The sequence below is a fragment of the Podarcis gaigeae genome, assembly GCF_964106915.1.
Source record: "Podarcis gaigeae genome assembly, chromosome: 8".
Classification (NCBI taxonomy): Eukaryota; Metazoa; Chordata; class Lepidosauria; order Squamata; family Lacertidae; genus Podarcis; species Podarcis gaigeae.
In genome coordinates, this window is record NC_139684.1 from 18,414,057 (window position 1) to 18,441,565 (window position 27,509).

Here is a 27,509-nt window from a genome sequence, read left to right on the forward strand (position 1 = left end):
GTGTTAAGCACTCCTCGTGGTTCTGGGACTGCTCAGGCTCCCCCCTGGCTGCAATTTTCATAACATAAAACAGCCATACTGATTGCGTCCGTAAATTAACTTCTCATCTATTTTGGGCCCAGTATTTTTTACTTCTCCCCTTCCAGAGACAGAGATTAAAAACTCTGAAATGCCAGAGAATTGCCAACCCTTCTTTGGAAAGTCGAGGGAGATAAAGAAGAAAAGCTATAGCTGCTGCTCCAACAAGCCGAGCAGAAACTACTGGGTTTTTAATCTCCCATTTTTGGCTGCGGTTTCTGATACTCCGCTCACTCATTTTTCCCAGGGGCCCACATTTCATCTGGATCTGCTCACGAGGAGGGCGGTTGCTGCCTCGCCTCTGATGATAGCAATACTTTGCTCGCCTTCACTTCCCCATTGAGAACAAAGCAGCAATCATGCTAACTAAACGATGCCATTCGGATAAGATCTCCATGAAGACAGCCTTGGCTCTGTCTTCCTGATGCAGCAGGCTGTGTTGGATGCCCTCTGCTGCCTCCCCACCCTGGAGGGCCCAGTTGCAAAAAGAAACTGGAGTAATTCCAGGTGTCTGTAGCAATCTCACTTTAGGCAGAGGCTGAGGCAGAGTTACAAGCTTCTTTCTGCCATGATACCAGTGCTACTGGTGCCTGTTGGGATTGGTAGGGCAGAAGGCAGGGACCCCAACAGTAGGGGGTACCAGAGCCAATGATAGGAGGAGCCAGAGCCAATCAGAGGCTGAGCCAACTAATACTCCCATCCTCCTCCTCCCTGCTGAGTTCTGCAAGGGGCAACACTGAGACTAAGGAAGAGGAAGATTGGGCATCCAGTTCCACCCACTGGATTGGATGCAAGTAGGAAGGCAGATAGATGGAGGCTAGCTGAGGGCAAACTAAGGTTGGTGGGGCAGCGCCCCAATTGCCGAAATACAGCAGCCTCCACTGCAACACACTAAGTAAAACCTTGTCTTAGCTTTCATTCTCCACTGACCTAAAAAGCCCAGAAGATGTGAAGCTCCTCTTTGAAAGCCAGCACATTCATGTGGTCACGACAAGTCATACTTTGGCTTACCACTGCAGGTGAACCAAGTCAGTCAATAGTTCACTCAACCATGTGTTTATCCAGTGAATGTAAAGTTGCCCCTCCGGATTTACTCAGGCTTACCCACGTATGGATTTTAGGCAGGAATGTGCATGAACTGATTTTCTGATGACCACTTGTACATTTGTACATAGAGCCTAAATGCATATGTAACATCAGGTGGCGGAGTTTCATGCTCCGGCACTGGGGGGGGTGGAGAGCAGGCGGGGCTGTGGCTGGTGCGCGCCCTGTGGGGGTGGGGCGTCGAGCACGGGGGGGGGGTGCAGCCACGATGGCACCCCACCGGGATCATGCTGCTGGAAGCGGTGTGTTCCCCCCGCCCCTATCTTCCTCCGACAGTGGTAACATCCACAGGAGTCGCTAGTAAGCTGCAGAGTCCTAAACCGTCACTGACCAGCTCTCAGATTGTTGAAATATACATCTAAAATTACAAAGTTACCCAAGTGAGAGATGAGAGATGGCAGCCAAAGCATGGCATGATTTGAAAAAAAGTTTCCTTTACCAGGAAACATTTATATGCACGTTCATTTGGCACTTTTTTGTATGCTGTAAACTTTCTTTTGTGTACACATATTTCTGTTTTTCTATTTGGATTTTTGTTAACATTTCACTTGCTGAATTTTTGGTTGATGCATAGAAGTTAAAGGGGCAGTGACAAACCTCAGGCCTGGCAGTTGAATGTGCACCACCCCCACCCCTGATCTCTCTACTTGACCCTCAGTATTTTCCCAAGGCCTCACACTGTCTCCAGCCACATCACTGATTAGTCTTTGTTCCACACACTCCCTGAATGTTTTTTGCCTGCCTGGAATGTGTCCCTGAACTCTGATAATCCCTTTTGCTTGTCTGGATGGAAGACAGAGAGGGGCTTGTGAGAGCGTGTGTGGAGTCCAGTTTACTACACAAAGGTGAAGTTTACATGTGTTGTTTCTGGCCCCACCAACCTCTGGCATGTGGACCACGGAAAGTTGGTCAAAAGGAAATGTGGCCCTTGGGGTGACTAGGGCTCCTTGCCCTCCTTGCATTGAAGGCATAGATGCAGAGCACAAAGCTACATTGGCAACTCTAGGCAGAGGAGCAGAAAGGAAGCTGTGAAAGAACATCAGCTGAAGACAGAGGTGCCATTTCAGAGTAGCGGCTAAGCATCTGTGAAGGAGCCAATCCCTAATCCAAATCCTGGTAACAATAGGAAAGCTTTAGGCAACTCAAACCACCCTCCCAACCTCATCTCCAATATGGGGACAATAACTGAGACCTACCTTTTAAGAAGTGCTTTCAACGTTCAAATGTACAATATGCATAAATGTTAAGCATCACGAATAAATCAATAATGCGTTTTTTTAAAGCATAATGGTGATGATTTACTAAACAGTTTTGGGCATGTGTTGGAATCTTGCAGACGACTAGAGCTTATTCAATCTTTCTTCCAAGCCTTAGAAGCCTGGGGTTAATAATGATAATAATAATAACCACCTCAACGCAGGCAAGTAGTGGTATCTTTTATTGGCTCAACTTCTGTTGGTATAGGAATTTGCAAATGTTAAAGTTACACAGAACATTTCATCAGGCAGTATTGTTCCACTGGTAACTTTTCACCTACCCAGCAAGCAAGGCCATTTACTAAGGCAAACATTTTTAGTAACTCCAACAGGAAGAGATTTGTGGCCTTCCACATCAATCACTGAACTCTTCAAAACAGTTTAAGAAAACCACACGCTGCTGTAATGTTCCAAGGATACAGCAGTTCTGCTCAATCTATTGTCTTTTGTAATAACCAAGGCTATAGATTCTGCCAAAAAATCCCCCTGCCCATCACCTACTGCGAAAAGGACAGGAGGCTTAACACTGAAAGGTTGGACAGTGTGAATGTGCTGGTATTTCAAAACATAAAAATGTCGACTTTCTCTCTCCTACTTTGTATGGAGAATGTCTGGATGCCTCCTAGATAAAAGGATGTTGTGTTTAGGACATTCTTCTCATTACTTCAACCTAACCTTTTCCCTTCCTTTTCAACCTGTTGCTTCTGTCAGCAGATACGGTGAGCCATCTTTTCCTTCACTCTTCTTTTCCCACATTCACTTAAGAATATGTGGAAGCCACCAGTGTGAGCCTCTACCCTTCATCCTAACCTTCACATTCTCTTGATTAAAGGCATCAGTTCATTCAGGAAGACTTTCTAGAAGCGGTGCTGTCAGGGCAGAAATTGGGAGACCTGATTTTCAGTAGAACGTGCTCCAAATGCACCCCTCTGAAGCAATATACATTCCTCACAGCTAAAATGATAGAGGTTCTGATGGACCATTCAAGCTAAAATTCCGCAACTGCACCATTATCTCCTACGCCTCTGCCTCCTGGATTTGTTTTGGTAAACCATCCCTGAAACTTGCCTCCTTTCAATATTCTTCTCCAAAAACGGATTGCACCTTCCAGTTGTCTCTTGGCCATCAGGTCTACCTCATGAGCAGCTGCCCAGCTAGCTAGCTAGCTACCAGATGTAGGCTGGGTTATTTATTTATAGCCCTCCTTCTCCCATGAGTTCAAGGTGAGTTACTGGCCAGGGACAGAAAGGTTTCAGGCTGGCATCTCCTTCTAGCACTAACAGTGGAACCAAACTCCAGTTTCTGTGGAAGCCTCCATCTTATCTTTCAAAACTCTTTGCCGTCTTACCAGTTGAGGGGGGTTATATTAGTGAGTCCAACAGTCCAGGATAGACCAAGATGCCCCAAAGGTTGGTTCCCTGTCTCCAAAGAAGTACCGTGATATCCTTTCCAACTCATCCCCAAAGGACCGCCAAGAATTGGATGGAATTGACCTGTGTCCTGTTATGTTCCGTGCTGAGCTTCCATGATGACCTGCCGCCTGAAGAAGCGGATGGCTGAGAGGGTACCAAAGTTTGCTAGCAACACTGAAAGAGGGAAAAAGAAGATGCATCCACAGTGCAGATGGATGTATCAAAGAAAGACAGGTTGTTATGCAAATCGTTTCCTTGTCTTCTTAGAATGCATGCACTGAAAGCACTATTATACCACTTTAACAGTCATGGATTTCCCAAAGGATCCTGGGAAATGTAGTTTGTTAAGGGTGCTGAGAGTTCCCCTCACATATCTATACATACCAGAGATCGCTGGGAAGAAGGCCATAAACGGCCTTGGTCCTGTATACCTGAAAGAGCATCTCCACCCCCATCATTCAGCCCAGACACTGAGATCCAGCGCCGAGGGCCTTCTGGCGGGTCCCTCATTGCGAGAAGTAAGGTTACAGGGAACCAGACAGAGGGCCTTCTCAGTAGTGGCGCCCGCCATGTGGAACACCCTCCCTTCAGATGTGAAGAAAATAAGTAGCTATCTTATCTTTGAAAGACATCTCAAGGCAGCCCTGTTTAGGGAAGTTTTTAATATTTAATGCTGTATTGTTTTTAACACTCAATTGGAAGCCGCCCAGAGTGGCTGGGGAAACTCAGCCAGATGGGAGGGGTATAAATAATAAATTATTATCATTATTATTATTAAGAATCACAGCAAAAATTAACCCTAAGGTTTCAATCCAATGCTTGTCCTACTCTGAATAGACCCATTGAAGTTAATGATCATGCCTAATTTAGGTCCATTAATTTCAATATCCTTTCTTGAGACCATTGTTTGTTTGTTTTTTGCTGTAAGGACATAGGAACAAAAGAAGCTGCAACTTGTCTATATACCCTAGTGTTATCTACACTGACTGGCAGCTGCTCTCCAGATTTTCTGACAGAGTTTGCTCCCAGCCTTACCTGGAGATGCCAGGCACTAAAGCTGGGACCTTCTGCATACAAAGCAGATGCTCTACCACTGAGCTGTAACCCTTCCCTTATGACACAGGGACATGGGATGCTATCTTACACTAAGTCAAAACACTGGACCATCTAGCTCAATATTGTCTACACTGACTGGCAGCAGCTCTCAGGCAGAAGTTTCTCCTAGCCCTGCCTCAAGGTGCCAGGAATTGAAGCTGACTGCCTGCGAGGCAGGTGCTCTACCACTGAGCTATGGCCAGTGGCACACTCTGCCTGGCCTGCTGGCTCTACTGAGCCTCTGGGTAAGCTCACCTTGAAAACCTCTCTTTTAATAAAATGCCAACATCTGGGCTGTGCCTAAATGGTTGCCCTCCCCTTTCACAGGAGCATAGGAAGCTGCCATATATCAAATTATACCATTGGTCCATCTAGCTCAGTATTGTCTACACTGAGTGGCAGCATCTCTCCAGGGCTTCAGACATGGAGCCTCTTACAGCCCTACCAGGACTGAACCTGTGACCTTCTGCAAAGCAGGTGCTCTAACCACCAAGCTACAGCCCTTTCCCACCAGCCTCAAAGGATGTCACTTTCTTCCCAATTACCTGATCATCACCCAGCCCAAGCGCAGGCACAAGTTCAGCCACCTATCTCCCCATCTGCAGTTACCCAGCTTTGCACGCCCTGCACTAGGTGGAGTCATTATCTTCTCCCTTCCTCGGCCATCCCATATTGCCTAATAATGCCTTAAAGTCCTGGGGCTTAATTTTGACAGAGCACAGAATGTGTGTGGGGAGACTCTTGTTTCCAGCCATAGACAAGCAACCCTACTTCCCACCCACCCCATTCCTTGGTCAGGATTCCAGAGCCAGTGGAGAAAGGAAAATGAGAAGTAGTCATCTTTAAGCATAAGGAGGAATTGATTCAAATGAACTTGTGAGTTTAAAGGATGCACCTTCCAAGGAGGTTGCCCATTGTGCCTCTGTATGATGTAACACTCTGCCTTTGTCTCCTTCCAATCAGCCTCTGGGGAGGGCAGGTGACTCTGGCATTTCTTTTCACTGGATAGGCCCCGAAAAAGCAATCCCTCCCAATGCAGAGAGACAACAGACCTAGAGGAGCATTGCCATTGTGCCTCTGTAAGAGCCACTGCTCTGTGCCCTCTGCCTTCTAATCACAGTGATCTACCCCCTTCTTTACAGGAAGTGCTGTTGGGTTGTTCAGTCACTCCCAAATGATTGAATTGCCTCCCTTTCTGATGAGAAGAACAACTGGCTTAGAATAAAAAGTTGGGCCATTAAGGAAGGAGAAGGGGAGAGTAAAGAAATGGTTAAAAAAAAGAGAGAGAGAGGGAAACATCTCTTGGCATTAGTTCTGCTCTGTTCCAGAGCGGAACCAGTATGTTAACATTCCTGGTCTATCTCTGAGGCTTAAATCCACCCCCTCTCCAAATCCGCTAGGAGTTGTGCTTCTCCCACACAAAGCCCTTGGATACATTACCGATCTTCCAAGCATCCGGGGCCTGCAGATCAGAGCTCTTCACAGCCCACGAAGCAAACGCCATAAAGCCCAAGCACATGTCTCTTTGTGTAAAAACCGGCTGGAGGGGTCGTTCTGTGGCGGGGGAGAAGAAGAAGAACCAATACAGATGTTTCTCCTGGAAATGTTTATCCAGGAATCCTAGAGCATTGCCTCCCCCTATCACACTGGTACCATGAACAATTCAACTTTAAAGCATAAAGGCTTTTGACCTTTCAAATCCCTGCATGCTTTGCCTTTGATCCTCACAAAGGATTTTTCTTCTTTAGAAAAAAACAAATCCCCAGACATTGGCATGATGGTGATAGCAGTGGTGATTATATTTGGACCAGCTTCACAGCTGTCCTTCAACCTGGGGTTTCCATTCCACCTCAGTGATATTCAAATGGTGCCTTTGGGAATGCCTATCAGTGAGAACTGTGCAACTGGAATACAAGGACTCCATATGTTGTTGTACTACAACTCCCATGATTCCCAGCCAGCATGGCCAAAGGCCAGGGATGATAGGCACTGTAGTCCAGCAACTTCTGGAGAGCACTGTGTTGGTTGCTCTTGCTATAATGTCTTTAAATTCCCAGGAGTCCATTGCTTTCCACGATCCCTTTTTTACCTTCTTCCTCCTTTACCTTCCACCTGCCCTAATCTTGCAGCCTGCTCCTTTTGCTTGTGAACAAATTCAGTTGCCAAACAGGGATCACACTGTACAGAATGCAGTGCTGTATCTCCCTTGTCTATAACCCCACGCAGAGACGCAACAGCCTCCTTTCTGGAGGGTGCTCCCAGCTCCCAGGCATCTTTAGTCCAGGGATAAGGGACCTGTGGCCCTCCAGATGTTGCTAGGCTACAACCCCCATCACCCCTGAACATTAGCTATGCTGGCTGGGGCAGAATTGACCTGGAGCACAATAACATCTGGTTTACTCATCCCTACAATAAATGAAAAAAGCCATCATAAAGCAAGTCTGAAAAATCTGAGAAAAAGAGGGAAGTAGTGGAATAACTACAGGCTGGTGAATGTGTCATGTGATTCATAAGAGAGTCAGCAGTACTAGTAAGCCAACCCTAATGTGCTCCCCCCCACCTTAACCTTGGACATTGGTTTACTCAGCTTCCACTGAAAAGAATCTTGCAAGATAGTGCATTGTGTGTCCATATAATCAATATCCACCCCATATAGACAAAGCATGTTTATATGGCATTTTAAAGGTCATGGCTTCCTCCCAAAGAACTGCAGGTTACCCCTCACAGAGCCACAATTCCAATCACCCTTAACAAATGACAATTCTCGGGATTCTTTGGGGTAAGCCCTGTGCTTTAAATGTATGGTCAGAGTAATGCCTGGCTAGCTTTCAAGCAAATAGATCAGAGACCTGAGTTCTAATCTTACCCATCCACTCCTTGCACTCTTTCTGTCTGTCTCCTGCAGAAGAACAAATGTCGCAATAATGCTCAATCTGCTTCGAGGCTCAGGACAAAGAACAACTTTTGAGCATTCCAAGGTCAGTCTTTGTTTTACTTCTGAGAGGAGCTACTTTCAATCAGTTATGGGTGCTTGCAGATGACCCTTGAGCGTTTTTGGAGCACTGTTTTCCTTTGGGGATACAGGACCTCTCGACGGCCCAAGGTTGCAAGTCCAGTTTCAATGCACTCTTAGGTTGGGAGTGACTCAGCAGGGCTTATTTCTGAGTAAACACGCCTGAGACAGGGCTACAAAGGTTTTAACCTCCAGGGTGTGTTGTAAAAAACGTTAACAACAGTGTCTTACAGCACTCTAATGAATTTATGATGGCATAAGCTTCCGTGGGCTAGAGTTCACTCCATCAGACGCAGCCGACTCTCCAGTCCTCAAATGTTTGTGCCAGTGTAAATTTGTTGGTCTGCAATATTCTTTTACTGTTTTCTCTGCAAGTGGTAAAACTCTCTGTGAGTTGATCTATTCTAGGCCATCAATTAAGGCTGGCTGGCTGATTAGTCACCACCAAGGCAAGAGGGCTTTATTCAAATAATGAGGTCACCATTTGGTTGAGTATATGAAATATCAATAGGTTGATGTATATATGTGTGTGTGCATCTATTTATCATATCTATCTATCATCTATCTATATCTATCTATCTATCTATCTATCTATCTATCTATCTATCTAATCTATCTATCTATCATCTATCTTTCCGTTTGTAAGGAATTTACATCTCCGCAGGAAAGTTATTTCATGTGTATCCACTATAACAGCCACAATTTAGCTGCTCTTGAACCCACTGCACAAAAGGGTTTGCCATACTTGATTCCAAATGTTCTCATACTTTGGGCATGGCATAGTGCCTCTGGGTATGTGTGCTGATGCCTTTTCACTTTAAAAAGAATGAAACCAACTTATGTTTTCAATAGAAAGGACCTAAGGACAGAGGGCCTCTGAGGACATGCAGAGTGTACCTTCCCTTGAAGCATGTGCTCCCTAACAAAATGCTTAGGGTCATGCTGCTGCTGGGAACACATCTGTTTATTAAAAATGAAGATGCCAAATGCCCAAATGACATCACCACGGAACTCTGCAACCAGTCCTTAGGATAGGTCAGGGGTGGGGAATGTTTTTTCAGACTGAGGGTCATGCTTCTCTCTGGGCTACCTTCGGGGGGACGGGGGGGGGTCATCCACCAGTGGCGGGCGGGAGAAGTTTCTATGCGCACTTACACACCATCATCCCTCTATCCATCCAGAAAGGAAAGAAGCATGATCAGAACACAAGGGTGCATTCCAGCCAGGCATGAACACACAAAGAAGGGTGCAAAGGAGAGTCAGTAAGGGTGTGGCCTAGGGAGATGGAGTGGGGCTGGGGAGGAGGGTGCTCTGGGGAGAGTTCAAAGGTAGGGATGCCATACGTCTGGATTTCCCCGGACATTACCAGGATTTCAAAGGTGGAATTGACTTCTGGGAGGAATTTCCAAAAGGATCTTAGGCAAGTCAATTGAAAAATTGCTCTTTTTTGGTGTTTTTGTAAAAAACAACAACAACACAGTTCAACAACTTGGGGGGTTGTCTAAATAAAGCTCAACAACTTTGGGGATTTCCTAATAAAATCTCAACAATTTTGAGGTCTTCCTAATAATATGAAATATGGCAACCCTATCTAAGGGCCAGACAAGAGTCCAGGAGGGCCACATATGGCCCCTGGGCCTGAGGTTCCCCACATCTGCCTTAGATGCACAAAGTGTTGAGCCCTGGCACATTTGTTTAGAAATTAAGCACTGGCAAAACAGTTAAATGGTCAGCGTATCAAGTTGTCAAAACCAAAAACCCACTCACATATCAGGAAAAAGAAATGGTACCTGGTGGCATCACAGCCATCCCTAGGTCTTCTGGTCTTGGTAGGTTTTCACCCAGGAACCTCGGAGACACGAGCACCAGCCTTCCTTGAGATCCTTTCCGAAGCAGAGGGGCTTGGCTTGTGGGCCGTGATCTGAGAAGATGTGCAGGTCTGCACAGAAAGGATTTTAAAGCTCTTGCAGCCTTCCTCATCTCTGAGGCTGGGATGCTGAAGAAAAAAACCCTCCAGTTCCTCTTCTTCTTTGCTCTGATGGCAAAGAAGTGTTCGTACACCTCTGGGGTAGACATCTGCATAGCACCGTCACCTATGTCCAAATCCAGGTCCCCCGAGCCACCAGATGGCGATGACTGATGTCCGGAGCTGAAGACTGTCTCCAGAGCTCCATCTTTGTTTCTCACCTTGGCCTCCCCCATTTCGCTGAAGAAATGTTCGTACATTTCAGGCCCATCCATTTCAGGCAGCTCTTGGTCAATCCCTGAGATCGGTTGCCCCTTCCCAATCCCCAATCCCTTCTGCTGGGTGTCATCACAGAAAAAACAGTCATACATTTCTGGCCACGTCATAGCAGATAAGCCACTTTCTGGAGAGCCTTCTAATGTCAGACCATAGGGAGTGGACTCCCCTAAGTGCTCTGATGTCTGTTCTCCTTGAAGTTCCTCTTCAAATGGTAAAGCTTCTTCAAATGGTAAAGCCACGCCAAGATAGTGGCACGTTTCTCCACTGTCGTTCTTCTCAACCCTTCCTGTCGAAGCAGCTGTTTCTGTGTCTTTGTGCAATAGCCCATCACATATGGAATTGGTTGCTTGGATTGGGCTTGAACCTCTCTTTTCCTCCGATGCCCTTGGAAATTGTTGTACCCCACTGTCACATGGAGAACCCCTGACTTGGTTCGGTGGGCCTCCCTCCTTTAAGGCCTCCCTATGGCTTGCTCTACTCTCAACGTTGACATTTGCAGAAATGTTTTCTTCCTTGCTCGCCCTTCTCGGAATACTTCCCCCACGGCTTGCCGATAGCATCTCGGATGGTGCGGAGACCCTTACGATTGGAACCAAACACCCTTGAGATGGAGATGGATTTTCCTGAAGCGGCGCTGCTGCCTGTGCCTTCAAGGTGACCTGAAGGGGCTTGCCACCCTTCTCTGGGTGCTCTGCTCCCCCAAGCTCTACAGAAACTGGAGAAGAAAAGGGCGCAGAGCTTGGAGCAAGTGGGGGTTCTGGTTCCCAACAAGCTGCTGTGCTCTTCATCGATGCTGGGAGCTGCATGTCCACACAGGCAGCCAGGGAGGGATTGTCCTTGGAGTGTTGTGATTCCAAGCAGAGAGGACTGCCCCCATTGTTGTTTGCCCCCTCTGTGGTCTTCAGGTTTGTAGGCTCAGCACAGGGAGGTCTTTCCATTCTCTCCTGCCCTGGGCTTTTCTCTGTCAAGGCCCTCGCTTGGGTGGCAGTAGCTAGCACCACTGGTAGGGAGCAGTCTGGATTTATGGTCTGGTCTCCTCTCTCTGTTTCCTTGGCAGTAAATGGAGCTTCTGTGACAGTAACTTGCAGCCCACTCCGACTTCCTGATGGCTTCAAAGTGACACGGGGCAGCTGACCTTCCTGGGTCCTCCTGGAAGACTGGGGGCAAGCTGTGCCAAGTTGTCTGCTGTTGCAGAGAAACCTGATGACAGAGCCCAGATCTGTTTCGTCGTCGCTGCCAGACAAAACCTCGTCTACAAGCAGGTGCCCATCCGGGGTTCCACGTGGGAGGCAGCTGGCTAAATGGCTGGCTGGGAGGACAGGGCCCACTTTTGCTTGGACCGACCCACTCTCTGTGGCCTCCCCTTCCTCAAGGTCGCTGAGGAGCTGCTCGTCAGCTGTGGCCAAGGCTGGCTGGCTCAAACTGCATTCTTCAGACTCCAAATAGAACTCAGCCCAATCCCGGTCGTTCAACAGGATGCTGTACTCAAAATTTTCCATCTGGGAAAGGGACATGTTGATGGAGTTGTTGGGAGAGGGGAGAGAAAAGAGAGAAGTTTTTACAGCATGTTTCACTTTGCAATAAGAGATAGAGGGGGAATTAGATTCAGTTTGCATTTAAAGGCAAATCTATCAAATTTATACTTCCCAAAACAATATATGAACCAAAACACAGATATCCTTTGAAATTCACTTGCAATGCAGTTCTCCAGCCAGCCACTGTTTTCTAAAAAATACACATATTAGTGGGAAATGTGCATAAGAATTGATAAGGGAAAATAACTTTCAAAAATGCACTACATTAGAAAAATGCTTGCAAAGATGTGCACATTAGTCAAAACTGCACACAAAAATGTTTTTATTAGAGTGAAAATTGCACCAAAATGCTGATGAATCTTCATGAGGATTAACTAATAATCGTCATCTGTGAATTGCTGCAGAAAACTGGAGAATTTAATATAAGATTGGAAAATGAGAAACTGAGAGAACCAGAATCCTTCCATCCCTACCACCACAGAGGACACAAATAGAGGCCTTTAAATAGGGCTGTAACAACAACATTTTCACAGCAGTATGTCTATCATTGGCTGCTATCCACAATGGTTGTGTTCTTCCTTCACTGTCCGAGGAAGTATGTCTTTGAAAACCAGTTTCTGGGCATCACAAGTGGGGAAGTTCTGTTGGGCTGATGTCCTCTGTGCAGGCTTCCCACTGAGGCATTTTGTTGGGCACTATGAGAACAGGATGCTGATATCTAAAAAAATATGGCAACCCTGGTATTGCCTCCAGTGACTTGCATCAGCCCTCCCAAGTCTGACATGGAGCCTCTCCCAGTCCTACTTAGAGATGCTAGGGATTGAACCTGGGACTTTCTGAATGCAAAGCACGTGCTCTGCCATTGATCTTCCACCCTTTCCCCCAAATCCACCACTTCTGTGTGGCCTGTGCCTTATCTCTTAATTCTCATTCCCAGCTGCAAATAATCCTTGTTCTCTCAAGGGTTTGCCTTCAAATGTAAGCTCCTCGCTAACTGGGAATGCACCCTCCTCTCGTGAGCAGGGATTGCTTTTATCTCTCAAGTGACAATGACGGCATAGAATTAATAACAAAAACAATAATGATGATGCAAAGAGAGTGACATGTTATAAACATGCTGCCTATATGGAAACCAATTGCTGCCTTTCTCTTCTAATGTTCTTTAACATAGTAGTGTGACCAAGAAACATTACCAAGTATTGGCTATGCAAAATGGAGGGGCTATGCACACTCAGCTCCCAAAGACTAGGAATCGGGAAACCCTAGTCTAGACATGCCGCAAGTTAACTTCCTCCAGAAATAAACCCAAGTTCACCCCATTGATTTTCTTCCATGTAAGTGAATGGCTGCAATTCCTAACTATGCAGGAAGCCAAGTGCTGTTTTGGGGGCACAGGTAAGGTGGACTGAAACCTGTTCCTTGCCCGGATGCAGTGCACACGTGACTTGACTTGAGCTTTCTGGTTCCATGCTCAAAGCCTGAGAGACGCATTGAATATACAAACTTAATAACATAAGAGCCCTGCTGGGTCAGACCAATGACCCATCAAGCCCAATATCCTACTTTCACAATATCCACCCAGATGCCTGTGAGAACCCTGCAAGCAAGACCCAAATCCTAGCCCATTCTCCCCTCCTGTGTTTCCAGCAACTGGGGTCCCGTAAACAGAAAAGACTTCCCACCACAAACGTCACACACACACCACCGCCAATCATGTGGACCGGCAACTTGCTAATAAACAGTGGTGATCAACAAGTATGATCTTGAAGGCCATCTCCTTCTGTCTTGTGAGTTCTCCGGGCCACCCGATCGGGCAGCAACACCAGCAGCTACATTCCCTCTTCTGTGGCCTCTCCACTCTGGTGGTATAAGGCTCCTCTGCTAATATCATCAGCTGCAGTGTCTACTCTAGAGGACAGCCTGACCTTGAGGGTTTCGAGGTCACCTATGCAATATCACAGCCTCTAGTACAAAAGGATGCAAAGCGGAAAGTGGCTGTTCTAGAGGGGAGCAGATACACAAAAACAATGCGGGGGGTGGCACTGCAGCTCCTACCTTGCAGACAGCCTACGCCAAGGATGGGGCCATGCCAGGAGCAGCACAGCAAAGTTCTCCCGGCGTGACATGGTGCTGTGCCCAGTACCCTGGGCACTGAGTGCAGAGGCTGTTCGCCTTCAGAGAGGCAATTCTCTCAGGCCGAAAATAAGACCCTCCCTCCCAAACGTGTCACATGAAATTCTATAAATGCAAAGGGCTGGTCCAGAAATAGAAGGCAGGCAGCCCTTCCCACAGATGCGCCAAAGCAGCCACTCTGACTCACCCTGTTTACCAGGGGCAGAACCTGTTTTCTGGTACCTGGCAAATCATTGCTCCTTTTTTAGCCAGGGTGTTGGGGAGATTTTGGGCAGGTATGAGAGAACCTTTGGCCCTCCAGATGTTGCTGAGTTACAGCTCCCAGCAGCTCAAATCTCCATGGATTATGGCTAAGGGTGTTGGGAACTATGGTTCAATAACTTCTGGATTTCCACAGTCCCCCATCTCTGGTCCGTCCACGAAATATTGGATGTGTTTGAGAAGAGCTATTCAAATGCAAGTAGGTCCACTCTGGTATCAAACCAAGGATGGGGGACTTTGATACCAGCACCTCCAGGTGTTGTGGAAGGAGTATTACATAGTTTTCCCTTCCCTAGTTGGTCTTCGCAGGGAGGTTCAGCTGGCACCTTCATTATGCACCTTTAGGCACCAGTCAAAAATGTTCTTTTTCAACCATGCCTTTGGCCTGTATTGGGAATTTTTTAATGTTTGCTGTGTTTTTATTATGTTGGAAGCCAGCCAGAGTGGCGGGGGCAACTCAGCCAGATGAGTGGGGTATAGATAGATAGATAGATAGGCTCATTAACATCCTATACCCTTTAAAATGTGTCTGAGGGAGGGCAAGGAGGGTAATGGTTTCATTTTGTTATTTTTATTATGTATTTTGTGTTTTTATCATGTGTTTTTATGCTGTGAACCACCCTGAGCCCAATAATAATAATAATAATAAAATTCTAATTATATCCCACCCTTCCCAGGCAAAGCTGAGCTCAGAGTGGGTAACAACAGTAAAATAATACAACATTCTAAAATCATTTCATTATAAAATTAATTTAAATCAGATTAATGGCAACCATTGGGCTAGAGTTCTGTGAGGATTGCCAAAGGAGGGGGTCAGGCTGTGCCTTGGCCAAAGGCCTGGTGGAACAGCTCTGTCTTGCAGGCCCTGCGGAAAGATGTCAAGTCCTGCAGGGCCCTAGTCTCTTGAAACAGAGCGTTCCACCGAAGCTACAGCCAAAAAAGCCCTGGCTCTGGGTGAGGCCAACCTAACCTCTCTGTGGCCCGGGACCTCCAAGATGTTTTTGTTTGAAGATCATAAGTTCCTCTGTGGGACATACCAGGAGAGGCAGTCCCATAGGTACGAGGGTCCTAGGCAGTATAGGGCTTTAAAGGTTAAAACCAGCACCTTAAACCTGATCCTGTACTCCACTGGGAGCCAGTGCAGCTGGTATAGCACCGGGAAGTGTGATCATGCAGTGAGGACCCCATAAGGAGTCTTGCTGCAGCATTCTGCACCCGCTGGAGTTTCTGGGTCAGTCTCAAGGGCAGCCCCACGTAGAGCGAGTTACAATAATCCAGCCTGGAGGTGACTCTCGCATGGATCACAGTGGCTAGGTCAGGGCAAGAGAGGTAAGGAGCCAACTGCTTAGCTTGGCGGAGATGAAAAAATGCCGCCTTTGTTATAGCTGCAATCTGCGCCTCCATGGAAAGGGAGGTATCGAAGATTACACTCAAACTCTTAACGGACAGTGCTGGCACTAATTGCGCCCCTGCAAGAGATGGGAGTTGCCCCCCCCCCAATCCCATATCGTCCTGACCCAACCAAAGGACCTCTGTCTTCGAAGGATTTAACTTCAACTGGCTCTCACGTAACCATCCAGCCACAGCTTCCAAACATCTGATCAGTGTGTCTGGGGCCGAGTCAGGATAGCCATCCATCAACAGATAGAGTTGGGTGTCATCAGCATACTGATGGCAGCCCAACCCAAAACCCCGGACAAGCTGGGCGAAGGGGCGCATAAAGATGTTGAAAAGCATCGGGGAGAGTATCGCACCCTGAGGCACTCAACACACCAAGGAGTGGCGCGATGACAGTTCCCCCCCAAGCGCCACCCTCTGTCCCCGACCAGAGAGAAACGAGCACAGCCATCAAAGGACTGTGTATGAAGGGTGTGTATGTATGAAGGTTGGTATGCTAATTAATTAATTAATTACTCTGTGAGGTAGGTTAGGGTGAGAGTGGCCCAAGGTGACCCAGTGAGCATCATGGCTGAGTGGGAATGGGAACTCTGATTTCCCTGATCCTAGAGTGGCAATCTAACTACACGAAATGACTAAAATGCCTGTTCAGAAATCAATGCTTTCCCCTTTCTGGGCACCTCCGCACGGGTGTTTTATTGTGGGTATGTTCTTGACACCACAAAAGTGCATCCATGGTGGATTTATCCTGCTTTAGTTTGTTCTGCAATGCAACACATTATTGCTGTCCAAAGGGGCAAAAATAAAACAGAACAGCTGTGGTATTAAAAAGTTATGGGATTTCTGAAGGAAGTTACAGAAAATGCACTGACTAGAAAGGAAGCAGCGTGACGGGCCCAAGACTTTTGCATGTGCAACACAGCATTGAAAGCAGGATTGCATGTGACTATTCTGACAGCATCAAGAGCATAAATAATCCTGAATGCACAATATAAAGGACGTCTGGCAGGGGTCCTAAGAAGAGCTTGCTGAGTAAAGGATGAAGTGGGTTTTCTTATCCCCTTATTTTAAACAGGATGTAAACATGCCCCAGTGACTCTCACCCACTAACCGCCTTCCTCCCCCTTCCCCCAACCATAGTTATGGTAAAGTTCCTTTTTGTTAAGAGATTAACTAGAGAAACCCACACACTGCCACAGACACCAGACATGTGTTGCTGCCAGCCAGACTCAAAAGCTGAAAGCAGGAAATGCTATTAATAGTGTTACAGTAAAAACCAAAATGCTGCACATCACACAAGATCTCAACACACTCCATAGCTTCCAAAAAACATATACTGGGGATAGAACTTTTGTCCTCCCCAGGGGGAAAAAAGGGGGGATGGATGCTCATAGTGTGACAATTTTTTCTACTTTGATCTATGGTAAGCAAGTGCTAGAGATCGTTCTCAGTAGTGGCTGCTGCCCATTGGGACTTGTGGGGCAGAATGCAAGGAGTCCAAACAGTAGCTAGAGTCAGTCTATGACAGGCAAAACCAACTAATTCTAGTTTCACCCTCATCCTTTTCCTTGCTGAATTCTACGAGGGCAACACCATGCGTTCACCAACACTTACTTTTGTAAGTGTGATTTCTAGGCACAAGTCTGGGCTTTTCAGGTCAGTGTCTGAGCATTGTTATTGCCTCCCACCATGTTTTTCCTGGGAAAACCCATGTTTTACCACTGAATTGGAGCAAACAGCAATCCACTGAAAAACCGATTGCTGTTTGCTCCAATTCAAGGGACAAAGAAGAAGAAGAAACTGCTTGGACTTAGGCCCTGGAAAGCCCAGACTTGTGTGTAGAAACACAGTGCAAAAGGAAGTGTAGATGGACCCTGAGACGAAGGTGGAGGAAGCTGCCAGGCATAGCCACCCCGTCAACTAGATGTAAGCAAAGAGGCAGCAAGGTGGGTGTTGCCAAGGTTGGTGGGGAAGCCTGCTATTTGCCCTAATGGGCAAACTTCCAATAGCCTCAACCATTGGCCATTATTTCCTCAAAATCTGGGAAAAACAGTAAAAACAGTGCTGCAGGACCATGGCTGAAGATTGCCATCTGCTGGCCACGCTCCTGAAAAGCAGGTTTCATTGCAACATAATTCTGTTCTTGAATGGGTATTGAAGCCTTTGGGATTTTCTTCAGCATCTAAAGACCTACGGTACCCCAAGATATTTTGCTACCAGTCTAGACAAGCATTAATCCCCCCCACACTATTTTTGTTGGTGGGTGCAATGTGCATGGGGGAGGGACCCCCACAGTTCTAATTTCAGCCTTCTTTCTTGCCGTACATGAACGGAGTGAAGGAGCTCTGAATCCATCTACTTGCATAATGGTGCATGATGCAGCAACCTTGCTGAAGCCAAGCGGGTTTGGGTCTGGTCAGTGCCTGGGCAGGAGAGCATTTGGAAGCTCTTCAACCCCTATACTGACTTCCTTCTACTATTAGACTAAGACCTGAGAGACCAGAGTTCAAATCCCCACTCAGCTTAACATATTTCACAGGATTGTTGAGGGGATTAAATGAGAAAGAGAAGGCTAGACAGCCCTTTTGTTACCCCTCCTAGTGGTGCAGCAATGAAAAAAAACTGCTAGCATATTTGCAAAGCTAAGCAGGGTCCAATATGGTTTCAAATTGGATGGGAGACCGCATGTCGAGATTTCTGCATAGCTGGGCTTTGGACTAGATGACGCTCGGGATCCCTTCCGACTCTATGATTCAGGTAAGAGTTCAGGTAAGGCATTACCATTCCCACCCAATCTGAAAAGAACTGTTTTCTGCTTTGGCCACTAGGTGTCACTCAAGGACAGAGAGATGGATGACGGCCCAGGATGGCCAATTTTGAGTTATGTGTTTGCATGGGGGTGCAGATACTACCCCAGGGGACAGAAAAATGCCACCCTCTTCCAAACAGCTAGATCCTAGTGGGAACAGTGCTGCACATGAGGAACATGTAAGCTCCACAAAATATAAAGTTGCCTTTTATTAAGTCAGAGCATTGGTCCTGTTCAACCAGCACTGTCCACTCTTCGGGCAGAAGCTCTGCAGCATTTCAGATCAGGAGTTCATTCTCAGGCCTACCCCCCAAGATCCTTTTAACCAAGGACTGAACACGGGGCTTTTGGCATGCAAAGTACAACAGTGGCAGAGGATATGCAGAAGGTCCCAGCTTCAGTCACTGCTAGCATCTCCCAGGTAGGCTGAGAGAGAGGGGGGGGGAGGGAGAGGGAGAGGGAGAGGGAGATGTCTGGAAAGCTGCTACTAGTCATTGTTGGCAGTACTGAGTTACATGGACCAAAATTCTGATTCAGTATAAGGCAGTTTCCTGTGTTTGTTAGGAGTACTTAGAAGAGTTTGGATTTGATATCCCGCCTTTCACTCCCTTTAAGGAGTCTCAAAGCGGCTAACATTCTCCTTTCCCTTCCTCCCCCACAACAAACACTCTGTGAGGTGAGTGGGGCTGAGAGACTTCAAAGAAGTGTGACTGGCCCAAGGTCACCTAGCAGCTGCATGTGGAGGAGCGGAGATGCGAACCCGGTTCCCCAGATTACGAGACTACCGCTCTTAACCACTACACCACACTTATCACTTGGTGTTAGAGCACCTGCTCTGCATGCAGAAAGTCCCAGGTTCAATCCCAGGCAGCAACTGCAAGTAGGGCTGGGAATGTCGCCTGTCTGAAACTCAAGAGGGCAGCGGCTGCGGCTGCGGCTGCTGTCAATGGTACAGAGCTACTACTAATGGTCCAATTCCATATTAGGTGGCTCCCTATGTTCCAGGGGCCCTTGGCAATGGCGAACTTTGGTCCCAGCTCTCACGCAGCTCATCTCTCCAATGTCTCCAGGAAACCACATGAATCCTTGCAGCGGCATGCTTTTCGAAGGCAGGGGTGAGAACCTGTGTGGCCTTCCAGATGTGGTTAGGCCTCCAGCTCCCACCAGCCCCATCCAGCATTGCCAAGGTGACTAGGGAAGATGGGAGTTAGAGACTAGGAACATCTGGAGGTTCTCCCCCCCCTGCTTCAGAAGTCTTTGGCTGGCCGTGACTCACATCCTAGTGCAGAGAGAAGGCCAGGCCGCCTTTTCTTCCCCTTCCTAACACAGCTGATTAATTCCTCTGTAGGTCGAAATGCTCCCCTCGCTGGCTGGCTGCAACCCCCACTGGAGCCAGAATCTGTTTCACATCTGCGGGATTCAATTAGTCTTCTTGCAGTGCTCCCTTCTCTTCTTTCCAGTGCACCCCCCCCCCTTCCTTACTCTCGCCAAGGCCTAACGGGCAGAACTGGAAGATGGAAGCTGTTATTCCAAACTCACGGCGGGCCTAGCTCCACACTGATCTCTCCTGACCTGGCCCACCTACTGTCTTGGGCTTCAAAGTGCAACCCAGGGAGGGAAAAGTCAGATTGCAATCATCACGCGGCATGTGCCCAGTAGCCCCCGAGCTGCAGCCCCCAGATTCCTCGCAAGAGCAGCGGTGAAGATTTCCTGGGGTGGCGACAGCTGCTTCCTTCCGAAATTCAATCTGACTTGAATTAAACCAGCAGTTGAGAAAGAGAGATTTGGGGTAGTGCTGGGGAGAGACTGATTTAACCCTGGAAATGCTGGGGATCTCTGCCCCCCCCAAGAACAAGCAAAGAAAGCAAATGATTTTAACACAAAACTGGGACCTACAACAAAATGCTGCAGTCTGGAGCATTGCTCTTTGATGTCCTCATTCACAACACTCCATTATGTTCTTGCTCTCATCCAGGTTTACACATGTGTACACACGTGAATGTGAGAAGAAGAAGAAGAAGAAGAAGAAGAAGAAGAAGAAGAAGAAGAAGAAGAAGAAGAAGAAATTTATACCCCGCCCATCTGGCTGGGTTTCCCCAGCCACTCTGGGTGGCTTCCAACAAAACATTAAAATACAATAATTCATCAGATATTAAAATCTTCCCTAAACAGGGTTGCCTTCAGATGTCTTCTAAAAGTTGGATAGTTGTTAATTTCTTTGACATCTGATGAGAGGGTGTTCCACAGGGCAGGTGCCATTACCAAGAAGGCCCTCTGCCTGGTTCCCTGTAACTTTGCTTCTCGCAGGGAGGCAACTGCCAGAAGGCCCTCAGAGCTGGACTTCAGTGTCTGGGCAGAACAATGGGGGTGGAGACGCTCTTTCAGGTATATAGGACCGAGGCTGTTTAAGGCTTTAAAGGTCAGCACCAACACTTTGAATTGTGCTTGGAAACGTACTGGGAGCTAATGTAGATCTTTCAAGACCGGTGCTGTTGTTGTTGTTGTTTTATATTTATATTTATACCCCACCCATCTGGCTGGGTTTCCCCAGCTACTCTGGGCGGCTTCCAACAAAACATTAAAATATAATAATTCATTAGATATTAAAAGCTTCCCTAAACAGGGTTGCCTTCAAAGGTCTTCTAAAAGTCAGATAGTTGTTTATTTGCTTGACATCTGAAGGAAGAACGTTCCATAGGGAGGGTGCCACTACCGAGAAGGCCCTTTGCGCACACGCGCACACAGCATCAGCCAGCATTTCATGGTCCCTAAGCATGCCCAAAGTTCTATCTGCCCTCACAGTAACACATCAAGCTGCTTTATAGTGAATTATTTAGACCATTGGTCAATCTAGTTCTACATTGTCTACACACTGACTTGCAACAGCTCTACAAAGTTTCAGGTTGGAGTCCCTCCCCATCCTATCTGCAGATGCCAAGGATTGAACCTGGGACCTTCACCACACAAAGCAGTTGCTCTACCACCAAGCCATGGCCCTTCCCTTAAGACATAAGAACAGAGGAAACTGATTTTTACTGAATCAGACCACTTGGTCTGCCTAGCTCAGCATTGCCTACACTGACTGACAGTGGCAATGTGCCCAAATTTAATCAGAGCAGCAAGATTTGGGAAAGGGTGTGATTTAATCTGGGTGCCTTCCCCCCAATTTTGCACCACATCCTGGAGCAACTATGAGCCACAAAGTGGGGAAAAATGCATATAGTGTTTACGGTTTGTGTCCTGTCCTCCCCCTCCCCTCCCCCGGGGCCAAACTGCAAGATTCCAGGGAATGACACAGGGATGGAGTCAGGTTTAAACATCTCTTCTGCCGGTGGGTCTGCTCTGAAACATCATCATCATCATTATTATTATTATTATTATTATTATTATTATTATTATGAAGTGGTGCCCATCCTGGGGAACACCCTCCCATAAGATGTCAAACAGATAAACAACTATATGGCTTTTAGAAGACATCTAAAGGCAGCTCTGTATAGGGAAGTTTTTAATGTTTGATGTTTTATTGTGGGTTTTTTATTTTGCTGGAAGCCGCCCAGAGCAGCTGGGGCAACACAGTCAGAAGGGCGGCATATAAATAATAACATTATTATTATTATTTCAGTCATAATCTCCAGCATGAGTTGAGGCTTGACTCTTGAGATGGAGATACAGCGGCTGCTACACTTGTTTTTCTGCTTGTGTAGTATGGACATATCCCAGCGCTGGTTTCTAGGGGAATGTTAAGATGACAGAGAGGTTGGGCCAGGGACAGGCAATACCTTTTTTAGCCTGAGGGCCAGATTCCCTTCTGGATTACATTCCGAGGGCCATATGCCAACATTGGGTGGGGCCAGAGGCAAAAGTGAACAGAGCAATGGATTTAAATTTGACATTTCATCGAGCTGGCTAGCTTCTACACACACACACACACACACACACACACACACACACACGTCTCCCTCCTTCTTCCAGGCAAGCAAGAGGTATAATCAGAGTTGCAGGACACATCCCAGCTGGGTGTGAAGCAGAGTTTTGTGGGCCAGGTAGAGGTTCCTGGAGGGCCACATTGAGGCCTTAGGTTGTCCACCACTCCTGGGTTAGATGGCAGACCATTAATTCCACCAGTTTATTCTACCATACAGCCCACTTCAACAACTGCTTGCCCAAAGTTTCCTGAGTCCACCCTGTTCCCCGCACATGTCCTGCTCTCTCACGCCTTCCCTAACACTGTCTTTGAACAATGAGACCCAGAAGCTCTTCTATGCCTTCCTTTTGCAAAAGGGTGTGTATTGGGGCACCTGGTTGGACAAAAAGCATCGAGACCTGCAGGGTCTAGTTCCCCATTCAGCTATGAAGCTTACTGGGTGACCTTCAGCCAGTCACTGTCTCTCAGCCTAGCCTGCCTTTCAGGGTTGCTGTGAGGATGAACTGGAAGAAAGAGAGAACCGTGTGCATCACCTTGGAGGAAAGGTGGGATATAAATGCAATAAATAAATAAGTTATACAGAGATCCAGCAGTGGAGAAGCTTGAGGTAATTCCCTAGCCAGTTGCTTGAGGTCAAAGGTCTGGTGATAGGTTACAGTAGAGTCCAAGAGATTGGGGTCCCCAGAGATACCTCTCTCTTTTCATCCCACCCCCTTCAGCCCTTTGCTTTAGAACATCTCTGCGTTGGTTTTGTACTCTCCTCTCCCCAACCCCATGATGGCATTTTAACAAGGTCTGGTGCTGAATTGGCTAAAAGAAAATTAAATAGAAGAATCACATTAAAGAGGGTGAAAAAGCCCGCCACGATAATTAAAGGTCGTCCAGGCCATTCCAGAGACTACCCAATTACTGTGGCAAGAGTGTCACTAATGTGAGATAATGATGTCATATGGCCACTAATGAGATGGGTTAACCAACTCCTGCCCCCCAAGCCTTCATTCCATGATGACACGCCCGCCCCCGCCGCTGCCCCACACCAGCCTCCTCAGCCCCATTTGTCTCACATCCCCACACCCCTGCGCAAAAGAATGTGGCTTCTTTCCTCAGCTGGTGAGCTGGAGGCAAAATGGCAGCCAGCCTCCCCTATTAGCCTCCTCTAATGATGCTCCTCCTGGGGGTGAGTGGGGGCGAGGAGAATGGAGACAGAAGAGTTCAGAGTCCCCTTTGATGAATTTGAGTTGGGGTGGGGGGGAGAGAGATATTTCGTGGAGCCCGCATTCACTTCCCACTCCATGAATTGCTCCTTCAAGTGATGTCAACAAGACATTGTTCTGCCATGACCCTGGTCTCGTTCTCTCCCCCCCCCCTGATTCTTTCCCCCTCCCGCTTGGCCTAAGTTGCAAGCCCCCATTAGTGCTTCTTAATTGAACATAATCTTTGGCTTTTTAAGGGGGAGAAAACCCACAAAATGTCCCCCAGTTCAGATCCCAAATCTCTCACCCTCCATTTCTGCTTAGGCAGAATAGAATTGTCTTCTATCTTGTGTGGCTTTGTTAGGGACAAGTTGGAAGCACCTAGATTTCTCGGGAAGTAGGAGAAAATAGGTTATATCCAAAGTTAGTCCTACCCATTTGAAATGAATAGATACGACTGTCCATTAAATGAGCAGACCCACTGAAACGAATAGATACGTCCATTAATTTCAGTGGGTCTACTCTGGGTAGTTAATTTATTTTATCTCACCCTTTTCTCCCCCAACTCATTTAATCCCCACAACAACCCTGTGAGGTAGACTAGGCTGAGAAGCTGTGACTGGTCCAAGGTCATTGCTAGTAAAGCCATGTGGTGATTTGAAACCTGGTCTCCCAAGCCCGAGTCCGGTGCTCTAACCACTGCACCACACTGGCCCTCACCATAAGTAGTGGTGAAAACTTATGAGTATAACTTAAGTGATATTTGCACCATGCACTAATGTGCCATTTTAAACAGCCTTGAAGCCTTAAACACCCAAAGAAGCCTGAGAGCTGTAGTTTGCTAAGGATATTGAGAGTTGCACTTATACAGCAACCATTAACAGAATTCCCTGTGAAGAGGGATTGAATGGTAGCTCTGGGAGGGGAAAATAAGGGGTATCCGTACAACTCTCAGCTTTCCTTAGAACCATAGAACTGTAGAGTTGGAAGGGTTCCTTTCGGTCATCTAGTCCAACCCCTGGCAATGCAGGAATCTCAACTAAATCAATCATGATGGACGGCCATCCATCTCTACAGCTCCCATAATTATTTGGGGGAAGCCATGCCTGTTTGTTTAAAAGTGGTGTCAAGCTGTTTTAAACACATGGTGTGAATGTGGCCTAACCTATGCCCATTAACTTCAGTGGGTCTACTCTGAATTTGGTTGGATGCAACCCAAGGTCTCTTTTTCAACTTCTGAGTAAGAAATGCTCCTTTGCCCTCCCAGTGAGGCTGGTTTCCATTTTAAGAGGGAATATTGTCTTCAGATTAAACCAGGGGGAGCTGGCTCTTTAAAAAGAAAAGAAACACAAAACAAAACAAAACCCCAACAACCCACAAATCCAACCTCAGTTTTGTGTGCTAAAACCTCTGACTAAAAGCAGCCATGCAGGGGTCTTGTGTCAATATTGTTTTTTGGAGGAAAGGGGGGGGACAGATGGGGGGTCACATTTGAACATTCATTTCTATGCGCCCTCTGCTGAGCTGTTTGCCTCAGCCTTTGAAGGCCATTGGCTCTATTAGTGTAAACGCCTCTTTGTCTTACAGCTCAGGAAAATAGCAGGAGGGACTGGGGACGAAACCACTGCTGTAACTGAGATTAAAGTAAACTCACAAATGGAAAAAAGCCATGGGGTCCTTTTAGTACTTCGAAATTTGAAGGGGTGGGTTTGAGGGGGGAAAGGAAGAGGTTGGGGGGTGGTAGAAAGTAAGGTAAAGCAAGCCTATGTTTAATTAAAAACTTGAAGAAGTGTTCCTGTCAAGGAGTTTGAAATTAGTGAATTGGGGTTGTAGCCAACTAAATTCTACTCAGAACTGACCCATTGAAATTAATAGGCCTAAGTTCATTTTTCTTCATACTTCAAAGGTATTAATATGGCAACCAAATACAAGCTATAGCGAATGGAAACATAAATTGAATATATGTTCAATTTACCTAACGATATATATTTACCTAACAATAAAAGGTTGACCTATACAATCAATAATACCTAGATTTTTAATTAAAAGGGATTTTAAATCTCAAAGGAGGCCATGTGGCCTTGTCTAAGCTGAGGAGCCTTCATAACAAATTTAACTGCATTAAATATTACATACCTGTCTGAACTGGACAACAGATATGTAATATTCTTCATATCACTGACAGTACCAACCATTGCTAAAGATTTATCTAAAATATAGATATTTCATACCATTTGCAGTAGCATATAGTGCATGCAGAAGAACCTGGGACCTCAGTTGGTCACTGTTATGCATTTCATTGGGTCTAGGCTGAGTAAGACCAACATTAGATACAACCAATAATCTGAACTTCCCAAACCGATTTGCAGACCAGGACGAAATTATCCTTTGGATTTCTCATTTCTACAGATTTTGTGAGGTAGCTCTTAGCTAACATCGCAGTCCTTACTGCGCCTGCTCAGATGTAAGTCCTACTGAATTCAGCAAAGGTTATGCCCAGATAAGAGGGGTTAGGATTGCAGCCTCAAAAGTGTTTTGTGTTGTGGTTTCTTTTTTTAAAAAAAAATGATTTAAAAATAAAATAAAATACATGTAATAAATTGAGAGAGAAAAGGCATTTAGAGATTAATTTCTATGTTTGTATTTAAATATGCATTTAAATGAGAATTTTAATGCAGATTAATTTTTTTAATTTCTTATTTTTGCATATCATTCTGGGGAAAGGACAGAAAGGGCATATGAATGAACACATTCAAATCCCCAACTTACTGAAGGTTTGAGACCCATCAGCTACCCTTACCTGGTTTAGCCGCCCAGTCAAAGCTATTCCTGGGATGTGGCCACTGTCACATGCTGACAGCTTCTAGGAGCCACAGGTTGAGAGCTGAGTGCAGGATGGGGACAAAAGGTCCACAAACTACCCCAGAAAGAGCACAACATGTCCTCCACCAGAGGTTCTACCCCTTCTCTAACACCCCATGCCCCCCTGTGTTTTATATATATTATATTTTTGATATGTTATATATATAAAGATCCTCATGACAATTCACCAGCATTTCTTGGATTTATCCTTATAAACACATTTTAATATGCAGTTTTGACTAATGTATGCCTTTCTGCAAAGCAGTTTCTCATGATATAATGCATTTTTGTATGCATGTTTATTTTCGCTAATATATTCACACTCCCATCCTCCAATATTTGCACACTCCCATCCTCCAATATTTGCATTTTTTGTAAATACTGGTCGGTCGGAGAACTGCACCACAAAGTTCAGACAAATGCGAATTTTGAAGGATAGCTGTGTTTCGGTTCAAATATTGTCTCACAAAGTGCAGATTGGATAGATTTGGCTTTAAATGCGTACTGAATAAAATTTCTCCTCCATCCCTAGTCATGCCTGGAATGGCCCATCTCGACACTTGCCAGTGATGATTTGGCCCACTGTGTCTAAGGAACCCGGATGCCTCTTGTTCCTAGACCTGCCATGAAATACAGCCATAAATCCCAGAGAGTGCTGTTCTTCCCACACTTTAGTAACCTGTATAAATAAACAGCAAATCTGTCTGTCACCCTTCTGAGTTATGTTGGAGAGATTAGAGACTGCAAGTGTGAAAAGTTAATTGCTTAGCACTTCAGTTAATCATCCTGAAAAGAGCTTCTGGGCTGCAGATGAGGGAGCTGCCTCGTTAATTTCCAAGGCTACTGTTCACTGGTGCCCACCAAGTTTATGGAAACCCCACCAGCAGCCACACCCTGGACCCTTTCGAAGGGGTTGTTTCTCGCAGCATAGTTAATTGTTAACTAACTTTAAGGCAACACATGCAGCCTCATAAGTGCTGCTTGCCAGGGACAGCCTTGATTTCATTATACAAAAATATGCCCATTGAACAATATTTTCTTTCTTACATTTTTTTTTAATCCACACCTGTTCTTCTGGATACTCAGAATTGTGTGCAAATGTGGTCGTCCCCCCCCCCCCGACATGTAATCCTCATAACCACAACCCTGCAAAGTAGTTAAAGTTGAAAACTTCTGTGTGGCCCAAGGTC

General features: G+C 46.3%; 1 protein-coding gene across 3 annotated transcripts in view; it reads right to left on the minus strand.

Annotated features, from left to right (window-relative positions):
- Positions 1–2,599: 2,599 nt before the first annotated feature.
- PERM1 (PPARGC1 and ESRR induced regulator, muscle 1) overlaps positions 2,600–27,509 on the minus strand; it is a 74,503-nt gene continuing 49,593 nt past the window's right edge. For 2 of the 3 annotated variants that reach the window (XM_083752598.1, XM_083752599.1), the window contains exons 2-4: positions 9,749–11,702; positions 6,386–6,499; positions 2,600–4,024 (exon numbers count right to left, since the gene is read on the minus strand). In XM_083752598.1, the coding sequence (XP_083608724.1) occupies positions 3,942–4,024; positions 6,386–6,499; positions 9,749–11,702 (2,151 nt within the window). In that variant the 3' untranslated portion in view covers positions 2,600–3,941. Of the gene's footprint in view, positions 4,025–6,385; positions 6,500–9,748; positions 11,703–13,793; positions 13,962–27,509 lie in introns of those variants that run through there. The other variant, XM_083752597.1, reaches the window with a different exon arrangement.